Source organism: Lepidochelys kempii, chromosome 9, assembly GCF_965140285.1.
Source record: "Lepidochelys kempii isolate rLepKem1 chromosome 9, rLepKem1.hap1, whole genome shotgun sequence".
Lineage (NCBI taxonomy): Eukaryota > Metazoa > Chordata > Testudines > Cheloniidae > Lepidochelys > Lepidochelys kempii.
This window is the reverse complement of record NC_136388.1, coordinates 64,823,801-64,844,141: the sequence shown is the minus strand read 5'-3', so window position 1 is coordinate 64,844,141 and position 20,341 is coordinate 64,823,801. Positions and strand designations below refer to the sequence as shown.

General features: G+C 50.2%; 2 protein-coding genes across 7 annotated transcripts; both read right to left on the bottom strand.

Moving 5' to 3' along the window:
- Positions 1 to 1,618: 1,618 nt before the first annotated feature.
- On the bottom strand, positions 1,619 to 8,665 carry LOC140917608 (aryl-hydrocarbon-interacting protein-like 1). Its single transcript, XM_073360794.2, has 6 exons — positions 7,894 to 8,665; positions 6,745 to 6,924; positions 5,973 to 6,161; positions 5,529 to 5,705; positions 4,696 to 4,837; positions 1,619 to 3,616 (listed from the first exon to the last, which is right to left on the bottom strand). Exons 1-6 carry the CDS (start codon positions 7,987 to 7,989, stop codon positions 2,424 to 2,426), a joined length of 1,977 nt encoding a protein of 658 aa, XP_073216895.2. The 5' UTR covers positions 7,990 to 8,665; the 3' UTR covers positions 1,619 to 2,423.
- A 72-nt stretch (positions 8,666 to 8,737) lies between these two features.
- On the bottom strand, positions 8,738 to 20,335 carry TAF7L (TATA-box binding protein associated factor 7 like). Of its 6 annotated transcripts, none has more exons than XM_073360808.1 (13): positions 20,242 to 20,335; positions 19,607 to 19,657; positions 17,398 to 17,471; positions 16,373 to 16,451; positions 15,388 to 15,521; positions 14,855 to 14,981; positions 14,506 to 14,564; positions 13,219 to 13,291; positions 12,616 to 12,732; positions 11,196 to 11,384; positions 10,941 to 11,053; positions 10,494 to 10,553; positions 8,738 to 9,502 (listed from the first exon to the last, which is right to left on the bottom strand). In XM_073360808.1, the coding sequence occupies exons 2-13, from the start codon at positions 19,617 to 19,619 to the stop codon at positions 9,458 to 9,460; spliced, it is 1,083 nt and encodes a 360-aa protein (XP_073216909.1). In that variant the 5' UTR covers positions 19,620 to 19,657; positions 20,242 to 20,335; the 3' UTR covers positions 8,738 to 9,457. The 6 variants fall into 6 exon arrangements, with proteins under 6 accessions (XP_073216909.1, XP_073216906.1, XP_073216908.1 ...); XM_073360805.1 differs by having other exon boundaries at positions 13,219 to 13,298; positions 14,507 to 14,564; XM_073360807.2 differs by having other exon boundaries at positions 13,219 to 13,298; positions 14,507 to 14,564; positions 19,819 to 20,331.
- Positions 20,336 to 20,341: the final 6 nt, after the last annotated feature.

The following is a 20,341-nucleotide window of genomic DNA, read 5'->3' as shown; positions in this document are numbered from 1 at the left end:
GCACGAGACAGGAAACCCTGGAAAGAGATTTCTCCTCCTCCTGCCGAACCCTCTCTGTCTCCCCACTCCAAAACACACTTTGGGCACTAGTGACTCCAGGATGGTATTTGTTTTACCTAGCCTTCTACTCTTTCAGCCAGGAAAGTGGCTTTTCAGTTGCCTTTAGCCTAACAGGTCCAGGCATATTGTCCTGAGAATCTCAACGTTCTTTACAAGCACTCCTGATTATGCCTAACCACCCCAAATGAGGGAATTAAGGCATAGATGAGCTGAAGGGCTTGCCCAAGGTCAGAGGCTGACAGAACTCCTGGATTCTAGTCCTAGCGCTAACTCCCACCCTATCCCTCCGTCCCTCCCTTTTAATTTAGAAGGGGCAGAAGCCAGGTCTCTGCTACTAATGGTGGAACAGCATGAGCTCTCAGTAGGCCTGGTTGTAGTTCTATAGGGGCCTCCCCTGTTCCCTTCCCCAAGCCTCCTCCCATGGTCAGTTCAGTCACAGCATTTGGGAGCCCCCTCCCACCATATGAAAAAGGGGGAGCTGAACTGGGTCCTGACCTGCTGGTGCTGAACTCCAGTGCAGACAGAGCTCTGGGCAGATCAGAGGCCTATAGACACTAATAACTTCCCCATCCTGCTTCCCACTCTGAATCCAGCCTTTGGTCCCATAGATTACACCAGTAAATGGGGATAATTTCCCCCCTTCTTGCCTGCTGCTCCCTATACACCCCTCCCCCACAACTCTGCCCTAAAGGCAAAGTGAAAACAGTGAGTTCCACCCCTTTCAGACAGGTTTCAGGGTGGTAGCTGTGTTAGTCTGTATCAGCAAAAAGAATGAGGAGTCCTTGTGGCACCTTAGAGACTAACACATTTATCTGAGCACAAGCTTTGGTGGGCTAAAACCCACTTCATCGGATGCATGCAGTGGAAAATACAGTAGGAAGACACACACACACAAAAAATGAAACAATGGGTATTGCCATACCAACTATAACGAGAGTGATCAGTCAAGAATTATAACATTCAAAAACCAGTCGGAGAACACTTCAATCGCCCTGGTCACTCGGTTACAGACCTAAAAGTCACAATAATACAACAAAAAAACTTCAAAAACAGACTCCAGTGAGAAACTACTGAATTGGAATTAATTTGCAAACTGGACACCATTAAATTAGGCTTGAATAAAGACTGGGAGTGGATGGGTCATTACACAAAGTAAAACTATTTCCCCATGCTTATTTCCCCCCCCCCCCCCACTGTTACTCAAACCTTCTTCTCAACTATTGGAAATGGGCCATCCTGATTATCACTACAAAAGGTTTTTTTTCTCCTGCTGATAATAGCTCACCTTAACTGATCACTCTTGTTATAGTTGGTATGGCAACCCATATTTTTGTGTGTGTATGTCTTCCTACTGTATTTTCCACTGCATGAATCTGATGAAGTGGGTTTTAGCCCACAAAAGCTTATGCTCAAATAAATGTGTTAGTCTTTAAGGTGCCACAAGTCCTCCTGTTCTTTTTTCCCTTTCAGACAGTGAGCTCTGGGGGGCAGATGGCCTTGCTCCTGGGAGCTCAGATAGGGCTGTCTGTGTTTTAATAAATAACCCCCTCCTGGGGCTGGTTGGGAGGCTGGGACAAAGGGGAGATCCATGCAGGGAAAGTAAAGCTTTTCAGGGGCCAGCAGTGTTCTTGGTCTCCGGGGCAGCCTAGGAGCCTGCTGGCTCAGAGACACCAATCGTAGCCGGGAAAGAATCCTGCCAGAGCCTTGCCAGGAACACACTTTATTTCTCAGGGAGCAAGCTCAGCAGCAGGAAGCATTACAGGGGTTAGCACTGCTGACTCAGCACAGGGTGAGCACAGGCTCGAACACCAAGCAGAGGGCAGGCTGGGAGAGCAGGTGCATGAGGCATTGGGCCGATTCATGAAGCAGCAGGTCGAAGATGAAGTTGGCAGCCTTGGCTCCTGCACTTTTGATTGAGGTTACGTGGTCAGATCCCGGTTTCATTGGTGGCTCAGCAGTGACAGGGTTTGGGAGGAAGCCTGCCCCGTATAGATAGCAAAGAGCTCCAGCCAACGCCCAGTCACCTTTCACTGAGCCAGGGATCTTCGTTCAGGCCAGAGTCTAACTACTCACAGAGCAGCCCAGCTGGACCTGCTAGTCCCCCACATCTCAGCCTGGCCCTGGGCCCCCTGTATAGCACTTCCCTCCCTGGGCTCTCTGCGGTCCTGCACTACACTGATAGTGGCTGGGACCCTTTGCCCACCTCTCTTTGCCTGCCTAGGCAGCCCTTGTGAGCAGCAGCATTGTCCCTCAGCGCTGACCTCCCTCCAGTGTGTTAGCAAGGAAGCAACTTGTACTTCTCAACATTCATCTCAAAGCAGCCTGCTGTTCTCTGCCCCAGGCCCAACCCCTTCCCGCGAGCTCTACCCTGCTGCTTTCGTGCTGGAGCATCCTTCTGCTCTCCCTCCCCGTTCTTCATCTGCCTCTGAGCTCCTTTCTCTGGCTCCTGCCCCATGACTCTCCCTGGCATTCTCTTCTCCAAGGCCTCTCTCTAGTGGTCCCTTCTGACCTTGAATGCTATGAGACCCTGCCACACAATCACCTGGGCTTGTTCTTTCCGTCTCTGCTCTGGAAAATCCTTCTTCAAGGCCTGTCTCCTCTGTCCCCAAGTTTCCTTGGCCTCTCCCTGCTCCATCAACTCCAGAATTCCCTTGGTCTGTTCCTTCCCCTGGCTCTTCCCTCTCTGCTTCTATGTTCCCTTCTCCCGATCCTGTCTCCTCCATCCCACCATCGACCCCAGAATTCCCTTGGTCTGTTCCTTCCCCTGGCTCTTCCCTCTCTGCTTCTATGTTCCCTTCTCCCGATCCTGTCTCCTCCATCCCGCCATCGACCCTAGAATTCCTTTGGTCTGTTCCTTCCCCTGGCTCTTCCCTCTCTGCTTCTATGTTCCCTTCTCCCGATCCTGTCTCCTCCATCCCGCCATCGACCCTAGAATTCCTTTGGTCTGTTCCTTCCCCTGGCTCTTCCCTCTCTGCTTCTATGTTCCCTTCTCCCGATCCTGTCTCCTCCATCCCGCCATCGACCCCAGAATTCCCTTGGTCTGGTCCTTTCCCTGGCTCTTCCCTCTCTGCTCTGGCACTCTCTTCCCCAAGTCCTGTCTCTGCCCCAGACTCTCCCAGGCCTTGTTCCCTCTTTGCCTGTGTGTTCTCTTCTCCAAGTCCTGTCTCTCTGGTACCCGCCTCTGCTCCAGAAATCCCTTGGTCTTGTTCTTCCTCCTTGGCTGTGGAGCTCTCTGTTCTCAGTCCTGTCTCCTCTCTACCTTCCCCAGAATCTCCTCCCTCCTGCCTGCCAACTCCAGCATTCCCGTCTCCTCCCCACTGCCCCTTCCCTTCTGTTGCCCCTTTGAGCTGAGGCTGCTGGAAGAGGCCCTGGTATCTCTGCCGGTCTTCCACACGTTTTTCTCTCATCCTCTCTCCCAACAGCCTCAGCTCTTTCTTCACAGCTGCTGCCAGTGACGGGTCCAGTTGAGTCACCCTCAGGAAGTCTTCTCGCGCCGCCTCCTCATTCCAGACAGCGGCATGGGCCTTTGCGCGCTTGAAGTAAGCCTTCACGTTCTCTGTCAAGTGCAGAGAAGCATGGGGTTATTTCCTTTCCTCTCTCACCCTACTCGGCCATCACGTGCCACTGTCCTGCCTGCAGAAGAGGGCCACAGGAGCCGCCTGCTGCAGGTGCTGTACCAGAGCAAAGATCTAGGCCCCGCTCCCTCCTACAGCAATCACAGCAGGGCATTGTAGTACTACACCGCTCTACAGCTTGGCTCCCATTGAATTCACTGCCACGCAGTAGGATTCCAATGTAGGAACTGCCAGAGCACCCATTTAGTCCTGTGTCAGTGTCTGGCCAGTACGGCTGCTTCCCAGGAAGGTGCAAGAAAGCTCGGAGGGGACAAGTAAAGCATAGCTTGCCCACTGGGGGGCGTTTCTTAGTAGCCCCTCTCAACCGCCTGTTTGCTCATGGCCTGAAGCGTGAAGGTTTCATAGCCTAACTGGAGATGTTCTCATCGTCCAAGTCTGGCTTCTGTAATCTTACTAAGCTCTGGGCCTGCGGATCTAGTGGCAGTGAGTGGCACAGGATGTTATACCTGGTGTGACAATATTCCCTTTCCAGGACAGAGTTCTCACAAGGGGAAAGCAGCAGATGAGAGAGATTGGAAAACACCCAGTGACCAACCCAAACTCTCAGTCAGAGTGAAGGCTACCAGCCTATTCCTGAATCTGCCACTCTGCACTAGCATGTCCGCTTGCATCACTGACTCTGCCTTCTATGGACCAAGTTCAAGCTGTGCTCCAGCTGGGTTTGAATTCCATGGAAAGCAATACCCCTCCAGTTAGCAGGTCCACCCCTGAAACGCTTTCTGGACGTAAATGTAAGTGCTGGAGGAAGGGAGCAGAAGCCATCGAAGGGAGCAGCTGAAAACAAACTCTCAGGGGCCTGGCAGCAGGGAGGAAGCCCCTAGGGGCCTGGCAGCAGGGAGGAAGCCCCTAGGGGCCTGGCAGCAGGGAGGAAGCCCCTAGGGGCCTGGCAGCAGGGAGGAAGCCCCTGCGTGACAGGAGCGCTGGGTGCAGAGTCTCATGAGAACAAGAGCCCCTCTCTGGGAGCCTAGTGGAAGGTTGGACAGGCCAGTGGAGTGATTACCATTGTTCTTCTGGAGGAGGTCGGTGGTGTGCTCTAAGACCTCATAGTACTCCCCCAGCTCCAGCTGACACTGGCAGTAATTCAGCACCAGGGGCGTGATGAGTTTCTCCAGGCTCAACCAGTCTTCAGCCCAGGGCTTCTCCTGTTCACAAAACCAGCAACGTGCAGCGTGAAAACACTAGACCCCTCTGCCTGGGCAGAGAACTCTCAAAGGGACAGAGTGCCTGTAGCCAGGAAAGAGACAGAGTGCATCCTGTGGGGGCTTTGCAGGCAAGCTGTGGTAAATGGAGGGCAGTAGCTACCCTTGAAGTGAAACAGTCAGCATGGAGCGTGCTTGCTGGGAGCACCCCAGTGCATGCATGACCTTCAGCCATCTGGCTGAGTATGCCGTTCAAAGAGCCGCTGTTGGAGCTCTCTGGCTCCCCTCCTTGCTGGAGGCCACAGCCCAGAAGTGGCCTTTCTCAGCTACTTGCTTTCATTTAGTTTGCAGGACTTTGTACCCTGAAAACATCACCGCGAAGGCCTAGGAGTGCAGGTTCTCCCAGCCGCAGGGATCCTCGGTGTGAGCACAGCGACAGGCAGGTGTGACTGTTGTCTTAGGAATCATATTGGCTGCTGATGGGGGGCACTGCAGCCAGCTCACTGCTGCATGCTGGGCCTGTGCAGACGGTACGGGCTCAGCAGAGGAGGGAAGTGGTGCTAGGCATGACGTAACAGTGCTGTGGGGTTGGGCACAAGAAGCCAGAGCAGGAGGTGGCCGTCCCTGCTCCAGCTGAGTGCTGACCCGCCGCCCAACCCAGCCCTCCCCCCACCCCATTTGGGGTGGCTCTCACCTTGGCCTGGAGGTTCCGCAGGCAGATGACTGCTTCCTGATACTTCACCGCTGCTTCCTGGTACCTCTTGAGCAGGACCAGCCGGTTGCCCTCACTGTGCAACACGGGCACCGCCGACAGCTTCTCCTCTTTGTTCATGGCCCAGGTGTCCCGTTTATAGGACGAGGGATCATCCACCTGGTGTGTGTGGGCAGGGAACAGACCTTCACACTGCTGGCCATATACGCTCCTCAGTCCACACCCAGGAGAGCTGGGCCCAGGGCTCCCCCTGCCCCAGAGGGACTACCAGCCCGAGCTGGGCCCAGGGCTCCCCCTGCCCCAGAGGGACTACCAGCCCAGGCTGTGCCACGCTGAGCATTGCCACTTAGAACAGGTTGCTGTGGTCTGTCCTGACTCTGCTCTCGTTCACCCCAATTGCCTTTCCTCCCCCGGCCCAGGCCTTACTTTGAAAAGCTCCATGATGAAGATGAGAGGCTGGGGGGCCCTCTGCAGCTCATCCAGGTCTGCATACCCCGTGCTGTGGTAGTCGAACATGTTCCCCATCCCACAGCGGTGCTTCTGCCCCTCCAAGGGGTCCTTGCCCTCTGCAATCCTCCTCATGCCCTTGGAGACCAGCGCATACATACCTGTGTGCTGAAATATGGGGGGGGAAGAAGGGAAAGCGCCTTGGTTCAAGCATATGTACAAAACATTCCCCCTAGCCTGGAGGCCAGTGAGAGCAGATGCGGTGAGATGGTAATAGGAGGCACTTGCTCTCAGCAGGGAGGAAGTGGGGTTAAACCCCCTGCTTAAGGGCTGGGGCCTGGAATCTGGGTTAGGTATTCAGACGGCAGGGCCAGGAATACTGTAAAAGCAGCCGCCTGCTACAGCAGAAATAAATGGCTCCTCTCCCTACAGGGCTGAGCTGGGGCTTTTCAGTCTGTCCTAGAGTTAGAACCTGCACCCACCAAACCTCAGGAATAAAAGGACTTGGTGAGGGAGGACATGCTGCTGGACTGAGCAGCCCAGTGCTCCAGCTCCCAGTGGGGGCAGGACGTGTGTGTATGCCAGTGCCCGAGCGATCCTGCCCAGAATGTACCTGTGGGCTGTGCACACGTCTAAGTGTTGGTACCTGTGTATGTTTTGGTGTCAACGCGTTGAGCATGCACAATGTGTGTGTGTGTATCTATCAGTGTCTGAAATCTAGGTGTTCCCAGCCAGAGGGGGTGTCACTCACAACAGCATCACACCAGAACTCTGCCACTTCTCCGATCCTCATGGAGGTTAGCAAGGTCTCCCACACCTCAATTTTGAACAGCTTCCCCACGATGATCTCCATGGGGATGCCAGCCTGCCGACTGTCGTCTATCACCGTGCGCTCAAAGTCATCTTTTAGCGTCTGAAAGTGGAACGTGAGCTGCACCAAAGAGACAAGTGCAGAGTGGGTCAGCTGCAAACGTGACAGTGTGGGATCAGGTCACTGGAGTAGTAAGTAGCCTTCTCTCCCTCCCCTCTCCACCCTGGATCTTGGCTCCATCCCACCCTTGGGTCACTGAGAAGGGGTGACCATGACCCCAGCTTAGTGTTAGTTCACTCAGCTGCTCTCATGGGGTGAAGGGATAGGCCTCAGAGGCACTCCACCATCTGCTGTTTATTCATATTATATACAGCTGCTCTCTGCCAATACCCCTTTCTAACCCTACTCAGATAGGGCTCCAGTAGAGTGAACTTCCTCACAGCAGTGCCCTGCAAATATAGCATGCAAACTTCATAGCAGGGTTATTGCAAGCAAACCACAAAGAAACCCTTAGGTCCCACTGCTAGAGGCTTAGAACGCTGGCTATATGTACACACACACAAATGGCACCACATTATTCCCATTATCTGCTCCCTACATATATCCCTTAGCTGTGGATGTCACTGGCAAGCACCTTCGTTTCTTCTGTCTGCTGTGCTAATGTGGCTCCAGGAGCCTGAGCTGGATTACAACGTACAAAGCTGTCGGCTGGATTCCGGTGGCAGAACCTATTAGTGCTGTTGATGAAGGAGGCAGACAGAACACAGCTGGAATCTCAACGCCTGCAGCTCTGGCAGTTAAAAAAACCTGCCACCAGGTAAAGTCAGCTAATTTGATCTGGACTCAATGAGAAAAGAAATCAGCTGTTTTTATTTTTAGAGTCACTTCTGACTATGGGTGCTTTTAAAGGAGACACACATGCACAGAGGATTTCAGTAATAAGGGCTCTGAATCACCATCTACAGCCGGAGAGCCTGGGAGGCAGCTGCTGGGGAACTCAATACTGGCTGTCATTCGAGGGCATGGGCTAACATCTGATGTGCTCTATCCCTGCTCAGCCAGTTTGAGATGCTTGTTGAGAGTAGTTACCTTGCTCCCATCTTTGAATTGCGGCAGCTCCCCACGGCCTCCGTGTAAAATCTTTTTCTTGACTCCTTCCACGTTAAGCAGGTACATTTCATCCATGCTGAAGCTGTTGGTAGATCTCCCTCCTCCCCTCTTCGGTTGCTGGTCACACCCACTGTTGTTCTCTCTCTTCCTGGACCTGAGTGTTTCTTCGTTTCTTGTCCGTTGGGATGAGTTTTCTTCCTCCTGTGGCTCATCTAACAGTCTTTAGCTACTGCATCCTGACTTAAAGCTGCCCACCCTGAATGAGGCGGAGACTGCACTGTCCCCTGAAGCCTTTTCTCCCTGGACTTCCCCTCGGTGGAGTTCTGCCCTTCAGGAGCAGAGAGAACTGAGCTGTACGGTAACCACCTTAAGGAGCCAGAGTGGCCCTGTTGTCTGCTATACTTCCTTACCCCTCTGTCTTCCCCTGTGGTACAGAAGACACTCCCACCCAACACTCTGTGGTGCATTCTGACAACTGCTGACTGGACTGCCTTTCTAATCCCCTGCCAGGTTAATCTAGGATTGGTCTCCCTAATCTACCAGGGATTAGAGAAAGCTCCCACCTCACAAGGGCTCTACCCAGTATGGGGTGGGAATCCCCCATACTGACAGCACAGTAGCAGCTTCCCACTTTTCCCTTGGGAGGGTCCCTCTTGTACCTAGCTCCCTCTCTGAGTGAGAAGGCAAGGCTGCTGCAGTACCCCACGACATTTACATTGACAAGCTCCAGGGAGCTCTGCTGCCATCGGTCTCCAGCTGGCAAAGGGACAGTGCCAGTCACAGCACAATTCTGAGGAAATGAGCATTACAGGACAGAGCAGGGTTGGAAACACACACACTTTATTCATTCTAGTTTTGTTCAAGCAGATGTTCCCCAAGCATGGGCACAAACTCCCACCACTGCAGATCCCTGTCAGAAAGTCTGTTAAGGAAGCAGATGTCCCCCTCAGAGAATGCTGGTTTGCAGGTTCAGATGATAGCAACAACCAGGTGATGCCCTGACCTGGTTCTGCACCTCCAGGCCTGCGCAGTGCATGGGGGGGTTAATCCTGCCCTTTGCTCAGCACAGCTTTCTGGCACCATGAGCTAAGGTGACCCAGAGCGACAGGGCTGTGGATTAGCCTGTCGGGAAGCAAAGTGCCTTTGAAGGAGTTTTCCAAGGTATGAATGATTTCCACTTCGAGAAAGATGGGTCAAACTAGTCAAGGAACTATCTCCCCCAGTGGTGCAACTAAACCACTACCCATGTGTTTCTGCTGCTCTCAGAGGACCAACTCCAGCTTAGTGCCTTTCTTTCTTCAAAGGTTAATGGTTTGGGCTACACTGTCCAGCACAAGGAACATCAGCCAGCAGCTCTAGAAACAGTGTCCAGGAGAATATAGAGTTCCAACATTAACAGGAGTAGGCTTATAGGCAGTGAGGTCGTGGCAGTAACGTCAGGTCTTCAGCACAGAGGATGGCTCCAGAACCCATGGGTGAAGCATCCATCTCAGCACTATGCCCGCTTGGCGGGTACAGCTTCTGCCCTGATCAAAAGCCCTCCTCACTTCTCCATAAGGGATTCCAGTTGTTCTTGCAGAGAGGTGAGCTGTGGAGAGAAGGTTGGAGGGGGAAGAAGTGAAGCATTAGAGATATTACATGTTTAAAACTTCTTAGATCTCTCTCTCATACCAAAGGGGTAATAATACTCTTCTTTCTATTCAAAGGGATCCCCAAAACTTTTTACAAACTATAGGTCTCTATAAAGACACCTACATGTAACTGCCTGAACAGAAATACCCATGTCTAAACGAGGTGCAGAATGAGCATGAGTCTCCTAATTCTGCCCCCAAATGGCATGTTAGATAACCAGTTACATGCACAAACATCTGATTCGCTTACACAACTGGAGTAGCTGTATGCACATATTCGGAGCATGTTTTTAAAAATCAGACTCAGATGTATGAACTGCCTTGTTCACAGCTGAAATGCAGCCACTTCTTGCACGTAACGCTGCAGCTGTCTACAGCAAACAACATTACGCCAGCCAGTAAGGGGCTGGTGGGGGACGGACGGACGATAGTATCCAACTGAAACTGCAAGGAGAGATGCAAAGCAGCAGAATATAGTTACCCAGCTTAGTAATGTGCCAAGTGACCAGAGCTACGCCTGCTCTTCAGAAAGTGCTACTGTATCTTTAATGGACACACGTCATCAGGGTCTTCATTTTACATCTCACTCTCAATATGGCACCCTCAGCCTCAGAGCACCCTCTGGAACAACGCGGCTTGGCTCACTAGTGTTCCGGAGAGACAACCACCTACGGAATCACCATTTCCAGCAGCTCCGCTGGCCGTAGGCATTCTACTATGTTGATGCTGATCAGGTACAGCCCTGCTTAGCTTGTGGTAGCTGATGAGATCACAGCCTGAGGTGGTGTGGTGCAGGGCTCAGAGGGCTTTATACATTAAACTACTGGACAAGCGTGCAACGTGTTGCTTCCTAATGCTGAGAATCACTCAGCATCACCCCACAACACTACACACTCGTTGCTTTCTTCTACAGGAATGTGGAGGAGACAGTAACAGAGGCTTCCTCACCTGCTGCTTCTCTCGGTCTTCCTGCTGTTTGAATTCATCCAGCACAGCCTGGAGACGGGTCTGGAAGAAAGACACAAGCAAGAACATAACTGTTGGTGCTTCTCGACAGCGGCCGTTTATGTAAAGAGAACAAATCTGCAGCCAGCAAATCTGACAGGCAGAAGAGTAAAGGGAACATAGCATGGATTGCAGGACCCTTATCTTCTTCTGCACAGTTCCATGGTTTGCTCTGCATCAGTCTCAGGTCATCCATGGATGACAGGCTGGAACGTATTCCTATAGCCACTTTCATCTTAAATTTCACATGGCAAGGCCGTTGGCTGCTCCGGGACAATAGAGTTAGATGCCTTCTGGTTCCATGCCTTCACTGCCTCAGCTGAGCTGAACAGGACCCCAGAAAGAATGCATGGTTTGGGCTAGAAGGACCAGATGGTGGACGGCACTCACCTTGAGGGCAAGATTCTCTACTTTCATGATGAGATCTTCCTGGCGCTTTCTCCGTTCCTGGGTCTCCTGGAGTTTACCCTTCAGGTTGTCAATCTGCTTTTGGATCCCCATGGCTAAGGGAGACAGCAGAAATTATCCACACCATAGTCTGAATTATAGCGCTAGCAGAGCAATGTGCCAATCCCCCATGGCACCAAGCCTTCCAGGGTACTGCCCATCCTCGGCACCAACCCACCACTGCCTAAGACTGCTCACCTATCTGGTTTGTTCCCTCGTTCTCCTGCTGCTGCCCATCAGATTCATTCAGTTTGTCCTGAAGTTGCCTCTCCAAGTCTTCTTCTGTGTCCATGATATTCAAATCTTCATCATCATGATGATCTCTCTCATCTTCATCTTCGCTGCTGCTGCTGATGTCATTAAATATCTCCCGCAACTCATCATGTTCTAGGGGTGTGAAACAAGGAGAAAAACATTGAGTTGATGAACTCCCATCAGGTTCTGGTGTGTCCTCAACTCTCCCTGAAAGGCACTGCACATCCCTATGGCTGTCAGGCATAGTTTTCTGTATTCAGTGTCTATTGTGACAGAGTTGGGCCAGATGGCTACAGGAGAGTGATAGAAGGCAGATATATTAGCCCCAGATTAAGCAGATCCCTTTTCCTTGGGTAAGGAAACAGGGGCAGTTCCAGAACAATCCCGAACTTGCTGGAATCATTAAGGCAGGCAGGCTAATTAGGAGCCAATTGGCGCTGGAGCCAATTAAGAAGCCGCTAGAATCAATTAAGACAGGCAGGCTAATCAGATCACCTGGTTTAAAAAGGACCTCACTTCAGTCAGTGAGGGGTGTGCAAGGAGCTGAGAGTGAGAGGGTGTGCTGCTGGAGTTCTGAGGAGTACAAACGCTATCTGGCATCAGCAGGAAGGTCCTGTGGTGAGGATAAAGAAGGTGTTGGGAGGAGGCCATGGGGAAGTAGCCCAGGGAGTTGTAGCTGTTACAAGAAACACAGTAGACAACTGTGATCCACAAGGCCCTGGGCTGGAACCCGGAGTAGAGGGCGGGCCCAGGGCCCCCCATCCCCCTCTCCCCTATTGGATATAAGAGGAATTGACCTGGACTGTGGGTCCCACCAGAGGGGAAGGTCCTGGGCTATCCCCCAACCCACTAGGTGGATCAGCAGAGACTGCAGCGATTGTTCTCCTTCCTTTTTCCCCCTGCTGGCCAGTGATGAGGTTAGCTGAGTGAACGGCAGGTTTGAGCCACTAGCAAAAGTGGCCAAACTGAGGGCTGCCATGAATCTCCAAGGCGATCAAATCTGCCAATAAGCGCAGGACCCACCAAGGCAGAAGTGGAACTTTGTCACACTTATCTAAACACGCCTATCGTCCTTAACCTTCCTTATGGGATCCAATAGACTATAAGTAGATTAATTCAAGACCCAGAAAATATTGATTTTCTCTCTTCTGCCATGTTCACTAGAATGGCAAATGCATATCTGCTTGAGCAAACTATTATTGTCCTGTTATCTCATAACAATGAGCACAACCTCAGCATCCAACTCTGCTCCTACAGTAAAGTACCACTCATGTGTAACTACCCCATAGAGACCAAAACCAGGTGACCCTGCCTTCTGGCAGCAAAATGACGTTACTAAAAGCATAAGCCTTCGTCAATGTACCCGATGAGCCATGGCCTTGCTTGTGTCCAGACATCCCAGGAGAGGAGATGTCCAAGCCGGTGAGTGAACCATGGTTGTCTGCTTCCTTTGTTTCATCTTCAGCAATAACTTCCCAGCCTGAGAGCAGATACAGAAGAGTCAAGGAAAAACCAGAAGAATGACAGAAGGTGGTACCAGCAAGAGCCCACTGACAGCAAGGTGCTAGAAGATTCTCCAGCTGACACTACATCAGGGATGACTCCAGTCTCTCTTGGTATGCCTCTCTAATTCTGCACTGTGTTGGCAGGGTCACGCAGGCCTATTTCTGTGAAGGCCTGTCTTCTGGAGATGATGCAGCCAGTTACCCCAGCGTCAGGAGTAGCAGATGCACGTGTGTGGACACGCCCACAAGGAGGGCTGACGAATGCCAGAGAGAGGTCCTTGAGGAGAAGCAGCAGGTTTTGAATAGGGTAAAAGCTCAAGCTATAACTTCAGTGTCTGTCACATGCTCATGTCCTGCCTGCTGCTACCCATGTGTATTGTGAGATTAACTTAACTTCTCTCTCCTCTGAGCCTCCCTCAGCCACTCTCCTGCTCTGCAGAGTTAATCAGAAGAAAGGATACGGACACTGACAGCTTCAGCATCTGTACTCAGCAGACGCTTCACCTCCTTTTCCACGTCTGGAGACTCAATGTACTGGGCCAGAGAGGGGAAAGAGAGAAGAGACGGTGTTAAACACCCCTGGACAGACAGTTCTCCAATTCAGAGATATCTTGGCTGTTGGCCGCCTCCCACACCCCATCCCAGCCCCTTATTTTAAGGCTCTTTTATCTTACTCTTTTACTTTAGACTTTGAGCTCACTCATCCCACCGGAAGACTCTCCCTTGCCACTACCTGCCTTTCAGGACAGTGTTCCATCTTCCTCACCTTTGCCTCAAAGCTCCTGGATGAGCTGAATCTTCTCACTGCCCTGACTTCGGCTCCATTCTCACACTCCCAACACCACCTCTGAATAAAAGCCAGCCTGATTGTATGGCATATAAGAACTCCCCAAGGCTGAATTCATTTCTGAATCCTCAATAAAAGGCCTCCTCATTACACCCCCAGGTTTGAAAGTCAGCTGCTGAATCACAACAAGGTTTCACTTTTTATGATTATTAAATTTGTTGGGAACACTGGCAAGTGCTGCTGCACTTCTCCTAGGGGAAAGTCTCAGTGCTTCCAGGGTCTGGTTTCCCTAATGTTCAACTGAAATATTGCTCCATTGTGTCAAAGTGAAGTGCAAAGCAGAGAGCAATTAATTCTCCCAGTCTGTACCACAATGGGCAGCCACTTAGCATAGCCTTCATTTCCCCTCCAGAGTCCTTTATTACTGGGGGCTTCTGCACAAAGACAGGATTGGAAGGGTTCATCTGCTCTCACTTCCCTTCTGAAGTCATGATTTTCTGGATGCTGCATTGTAGCTGGTTGCTCTGAAAATGTTTGGGCCCCACCCAGAGGACTGGGATTTCAGGTGAGGAAAGAGGAGGAGCAGATAAACACTCTTGTGTCCATGCAGATATTTCTAGTAATTCAGAAGGAGAGACACACTGTATACAAAATGGACACACAGAATTGATCCACTCCTGCACAGTGAGATTTCCCCACCCCAGGACATCTTTCAAAATTCAGCCAGGAGATTGCCAAGAAAATGTTAAAATGTCCTAGCTGCCTTCCCCCGTGCTCCATCCGAGTGACGTGTGAAGCAAAGTTAATAAAGCCCACGTTATAAGAATTCATAGTGCAAAGACGGATTGTTAAGCGCCTGACCCACCTAGGCACAGTACTAATGTCTTCTTCTGTCTCCCACCTTTGGACATCATTCCTCAGACACCATGGGTGCCACCATGGATGAGGAGATGCAACTCACCTTCTTCTTAGCTGTTTTCCTGAACCGCCTCTTCCTTACATTCTTCAGAGGAAGAGTAACTGGAACAAAGGAAACAGGCTTTGTGTCAGGCATGTGATCTCAGGGGAAAGTCTCATGCATGACAGACTCACTGCATCTGAGTACAGGAAACTCCCACTTCAGGATGTGAGAGATCCAGCAGCATTTTGGTGGCCTGAGGGCAACGTTCTCAACTATACAGCTGAGCGAGGAGCCCTGGTAGACTACCTCTGTGTTGTCCAGGATGGAGGAGCAGGCCGGGGGCGGTGAGCCGTGGGACCTAGGGGTCAGGCCAGCGTAAGATAGGTAAAGCACCCTGTACTCTACTCACTGCCATGGTTCCAGATGAATTTCTTCTCTCTGTCCTTGTCCTTTTTCTTGTTTGCCTTGGGGTCAGTACTCACAGCTGGCTCTTCCAGAGGAGGGTAGAGATCACCGTCCACAGTACACACGAGCATCTAAAGCCCAGAACATAAAGGAGCTGATTATAATGTGAGAGCAGAGCTACTCAATTAAATTAAAGGCTGGTATATTTACAACATATACAAGGAAATGCTACTCCCTGCAGCATGTAATCAGCTTCTGGGATTCACTGGCATAGCTGACAAAACCACCTTTTCTGGATGGATCAGTTTATGTCCAACCTCCTCTTCAGTTAGAAGGGTGCAGAAGTCAGGAAAGCAATTGCCAACTACTATGCTGCGGTGGGACATTTTACACCACAGCTGCTCCACTCACATTCTGAGGATGTGGAAATTAGCAGTGGGGTTCCATAAGTTGCACTGCCATAATGTAATGGGTCAGACTTTTGTCTGAAGGGAGCAAGCACAGGACACCAGAGTAAATATAATGGGCAGCCCATACCTGACAAATATCTGCTGTCTTATAGAATGTTTTCTTATCTATGGTTTTTAAGCTCTCGGTGATGCAGGGCAGGTCCACCAGCTTGGCAGCTAATGGGACGCGATCTACACGGACAATCCCATGACGCCCATCCGCTGCAGAAAAAAACAAGAGACAAATTAATGCAGCGGCCAACACAGTAAATGGCGAACCCCTTATGCTGCATTCCTGGGCCAAACACTTTAAAACTCCTGAGTGAACTGGAGGTGCACAGAACTGTCTGGCATTTTCCTGTGAAATCTGTGATGCTCTTAGCAGCAAGATAACTACAGATAGACTCACAGAAAATACCTTTGAAGGAGAGGAAGGAACAGTGGGGTATGCTCTATAGCTATGGCTCTACTAACAGCTAGAGGCAGAGCTTTCTTGCCTTTGAATCCTCCAGGGCAGGACTGAGGTAGAAAGAAGATTCTTGGGATTTCCTCCAGGGCCAGTGACTTATGCCCGTGTTAGTAAGATGGCTCTACCCATGTGATTAGTATTTTACCTTCAGAAACACAAATATTCACATCACAATCTCTGGCAAACAGTGAGACGCCCATTAAGTGAGGTGCAGAGAAAAGAGAAAGGCAGCTCAGGCCAATCACATTAGAGAAGAGGTGGTCTATGCATACCCTCTTTATTGAGGTTGTTGGCCAAGCAGGTTTTCACAGGATGTGAAACTTGTCCAGCTGGGGAGTGTGCAGCTTTCATCTACTTCACTAAGATGAACTTCTCCTCTGGGTCTCCCAATAGGAAACCAGTTCTTGGTTAGATGCCAGGCACATTTCCACCAGAAATCAGACACCCACATTGCTCAGTGCACCCTTCTCAACATGTCTGCATGATCCCCAGGGAATCCCTGATGTCTCTTCCCACTCTGGGCTCTGCAAGTCAAGTCACACTCTTTCAAAGCCTACAGTACTCCCTCCTGAGCTGAGAGATTAAAGGCTACTTGGCTACTCACGGTGTAATTCGATAGTAAGTCTATCCTTCAGGTTGACACTTCCAGATTGTACTGCCCTCCTCACAGTGGAGGCATATTCCTGAGAAAAAGCAGATGAATGAGACAGGACTAGACCTGTGTGTGTTACCTGGTAGAATGGCTAAAGAGATAATCTGCTTTCAAACCCAATTTTAATCAGTACTTTCATCTAAACACAGAAACCCACTGAAAAGTGCCATTAAACACAGGAAGAAAGCAGCATTTCTCCTAGAAGTGTGCATTAACCTCATGGCTATGCTATTCCCAATGTACCTTACAACTAGCAACCTAATGTAACTTGGGAAAGATTCTATTGCTGGTTTAAGGTCCCTTGTTTTTATGGTACCCCATGTTTTTATGAACTGCTCATGTCTATTTTATTTATGGTGTGTGACAGACCCTTTCAGCAGAACTCAGATGCCCACTCTTACAGCTCCTCTACAGTGCCCTTGTGGATAACCAGAGGGGCTCCATCAGGATCAAGGGGAAGATGCCTCATCAGCGTGTTATTTGAAGAAGCTTCTTCCCAGATTAAGCATTTATTGATTGAGATTAACTGCACCAAAAGTGAATGATAGAACTGATCACTGGCAATGAGGACCAACTGAACTATCACTTGTAAATGCTTGGCCTTGATCTGCTGCACAACACCATAGTTTCTCCAAGCAGCAGTGCACCCGGATGCATCTCACAAGCATAGTCATGAACAGGAATGGGTAGAAGGCTGGTTTATGAGGGATCATTTAAGGTAGCTACAGGCGGGGTTCAGTAAAAATAGCCAATCTGCTTCAATATTTCAGACAGGGTCTGTAGAATTCCTATTGCTTTCACCCATCTCTTTAAACCCTCTCTACCCTGAGTTGCTGCTCTACACCTTCGAAACTGGGGCTGGACTGGATGGGTGCCTTGGGAACTTGGTGATTTTTGCAGAGCAATGGTAGTCTTGTGTGGGAATGCTCCTCCCACTTTGTCCTCGTTAGTCTGGCCCAGATCTAAGGGTCTCTTACCGGAGGCAGCCGCAGAATAAACTGGCTTTCCAGCTCATGGGGAGCGTCGTCCTTGTTCTTACTCATCTTTAGTTCTTGAGGTCAGAAAACAAAATAAAACACAACGTCACCAAGATGTTTGTTCAGTCTGTTTTGACCTCCCACAGTTGATGGCTACTAAGCGTTTATAAATAAAGTGAATATTCTCCCTGTTATATTACTAGGAACTGTACGTGCCGGCCGCTGAGATGCAGACCGATGGGATAGACACTTAACTCAGAAACTCCTTAATTGACAAAGCTAAAGAATTTCTGCTGCTGGTCCCCAGTGTTTACATTCTGTCACCAAATTTCTGTAGGCCCTCCCTTATATGAATCAAAAGAAAGTACAAAATAGTCCTGATCACAAGGATGCATTTGGGACGTGATATAAGAATTTATGCCTACACACACACAGCAAGGAAGAGCTTAAGTGAGAGACAAGAGCTGAAAAGAGCAAGAGCAGTTTCTGTGACCACATGGGATTCATTTCTGAAGTTATTTAGGGTACGATTTTCTAAAACACTCAGTGTTGGCCTAACTGCTCCTACTGATATCAGTGTACAGCTCTCAGTTACTTAAATAGGAACAGAGTGAGGCCAACACTTTGCACTTTTTAGCATCCCACCCTTAAATTCTATCAAATAAGGTTCTGCTCTTAAAAAGTACATGATCAATATTCTGTTTTCATGACAGCAACTTTAATATAACATTACAAAGGGGGAGAGAGTGGATGTCTCTATCAGTTATGTATCTGATGTTACAATTACCTGTGAACAGAAGAACACAGAGGTGAAATCATGCATTGACTGAAGTATCTGGTATACTGGTCTAATAGGTCTGCACAGCTAGGTGAGAAACTCAGGGTACTATTTCCTGTCCTGCTGTCTTGCTCCTAGAATGGTGGTGCTTAGTGCTCAGCCACATATAGCACAAGCCTCCTGTAACAATATTCAACCCCAAGACCTCCAGCAACACGAAGGGCATCCTGCCCACTTTTACTCGCTAAAAGATGCCATTAACACAGTAAGACAATAACATCATCTTCAGGTCACAATAAGAGACAATGGAGAACTTGTAGGAAGAAAGACACACTTTTGATTCTGCTCCATTAAGTTTATCACATGCACTAAAGATATGTTTTCATTATACTCAGAACTTCTCTGAAAGGAGGACATTCCAGGTGTATAACTCTCAAGCAGAAGCCCAGGAAGAGGCACCTGAGGGAGGCAGCATTCTGTGCATGTGAATCTAACACAGAAGCACAGGAACCCTGCACTCCACCTTAGAAACTTTGTGTTTAAGTATCAGGAGTCCTGGACAATGGGAATATCTCCTTAACGAAGCACCAATGGTGAATCCATAGCTAAGGGCTTGTCTACACTGGGGGGAGGGAGGGGAAGGGAGAGGAGGAAATGGAGCAGGGTGTTTCAACAGGTGGTGATCAATGCATTGGTGGTCGATTTAGCGGGTCTAGTGAAGACCCGCTAAATCGACCGTTGATCGCTTTCCCATCTACTCCTGTACTCCACCTCCGAAGGAGAAGAGCAAGGGAAGTCGACGTGGAATGTCTCCAGTTGACATTGCATAGTGTGGACCCCGCAGTAAGTAGATCTAAGTATGTCGGCTTCCGCTACGTTATTCACATAGCTGAGGTTGCGTAACTTAGATCAATCTCCCCCCGTAGTGTAGACAAGGCCCATGGCTGCATCAGGATTTTCCTTGGGGGCCTTAGAAGTCATATATACATGGAGCGTATGTTGTTTGTTCTACAGATTCGATTTCAGCCCCAACAGCTTGCTGTTCTCCTTTTGATACTTTCAAAGAGTCAAAGGGAACACAGTGAACTTATTAGGCTATGTCTACGCTACCACGGTAAGTCGACTTACGCTATGCAACTCCAGCTACGTGAATAACATAGCTAGAGTTGACATACCTTAGGTCGAGTTACTGCGAGGTCTATACTGTGGGGGGTTGACAGGAGAAATTCTTGTCGGGAGTAGAGTAAGGGGTCAATTGGAGAGCAATCTGCAGTCGATTTGGCGGGCCTTTACTAGACCTGCTAAAGCGACCGCTGATGGATTGATCTCAGAGCCTTGATCTGCCCTGACTTTGGAGTATCCTTTTTCCAGAGAGGAAACAGAGACAGAGAGACCCAGCACCAAGGAGACATAAGCAAACAAATTCATTACTTGTAGATGTCATCTTGCCTCTTCTTGCTTCACACAAATGTTTATAAACACCTGTATCATTCAAAAGCCAAATACAAATGCCCAAAGGGAAAAAAAAAGAAAAGAAAATCAGTTTTTTAAAAAATAAAATAAATGAAATAAAGTGATGGGGGTAGAATAAAAAAAGAACAAAATAAATTTAAAAACCGCATTTCTAAGTGAGAAGCGATTACCTGCTATTGCAAGAGCTGAGAGGGGAAATACCAGTCCTCCCCTCCACCCCACATTTCAGTAGCCCTGACAGGACCCTGCAAGCCTTTGGGCGGACCCCTCCGACCACCCCCCATGTCAGTCAGCGGCCGGGGGCGGGGCCGTTCACACGGCGAGCGGGGACCAGACACAGGCTGTAATCGCGGTGCCTAGGGCGGATCTGACATCTCCGCGGCGCGTCCCCGGGCTCAGAGCGGGGCGAGCGGCTGGGTCCCAGGACACGAGCTCGGCGGTGTCCTTGTTCCAGCACCGGGGCAACTGCCGGGCAGGCGAAGCGATGGGGGCGGGGGCACTGGCTGAGACGGTCCCGGAACCCGCGCGCAGCGGGGGCTCGCGACCCCGAAGGGCCTAGGCCGGGGCTGCGCGCCCGGTTCCCCGCTACTCACCGGGCCCCAAGCGAGGGCCCCTCGCAGCAGGGGCGGAAGGCAAAAGCGACGCGCCCCCCTCCCGGCGCCGGTTCCGGTTCCGGTTCCGGAGGAAGGGTTT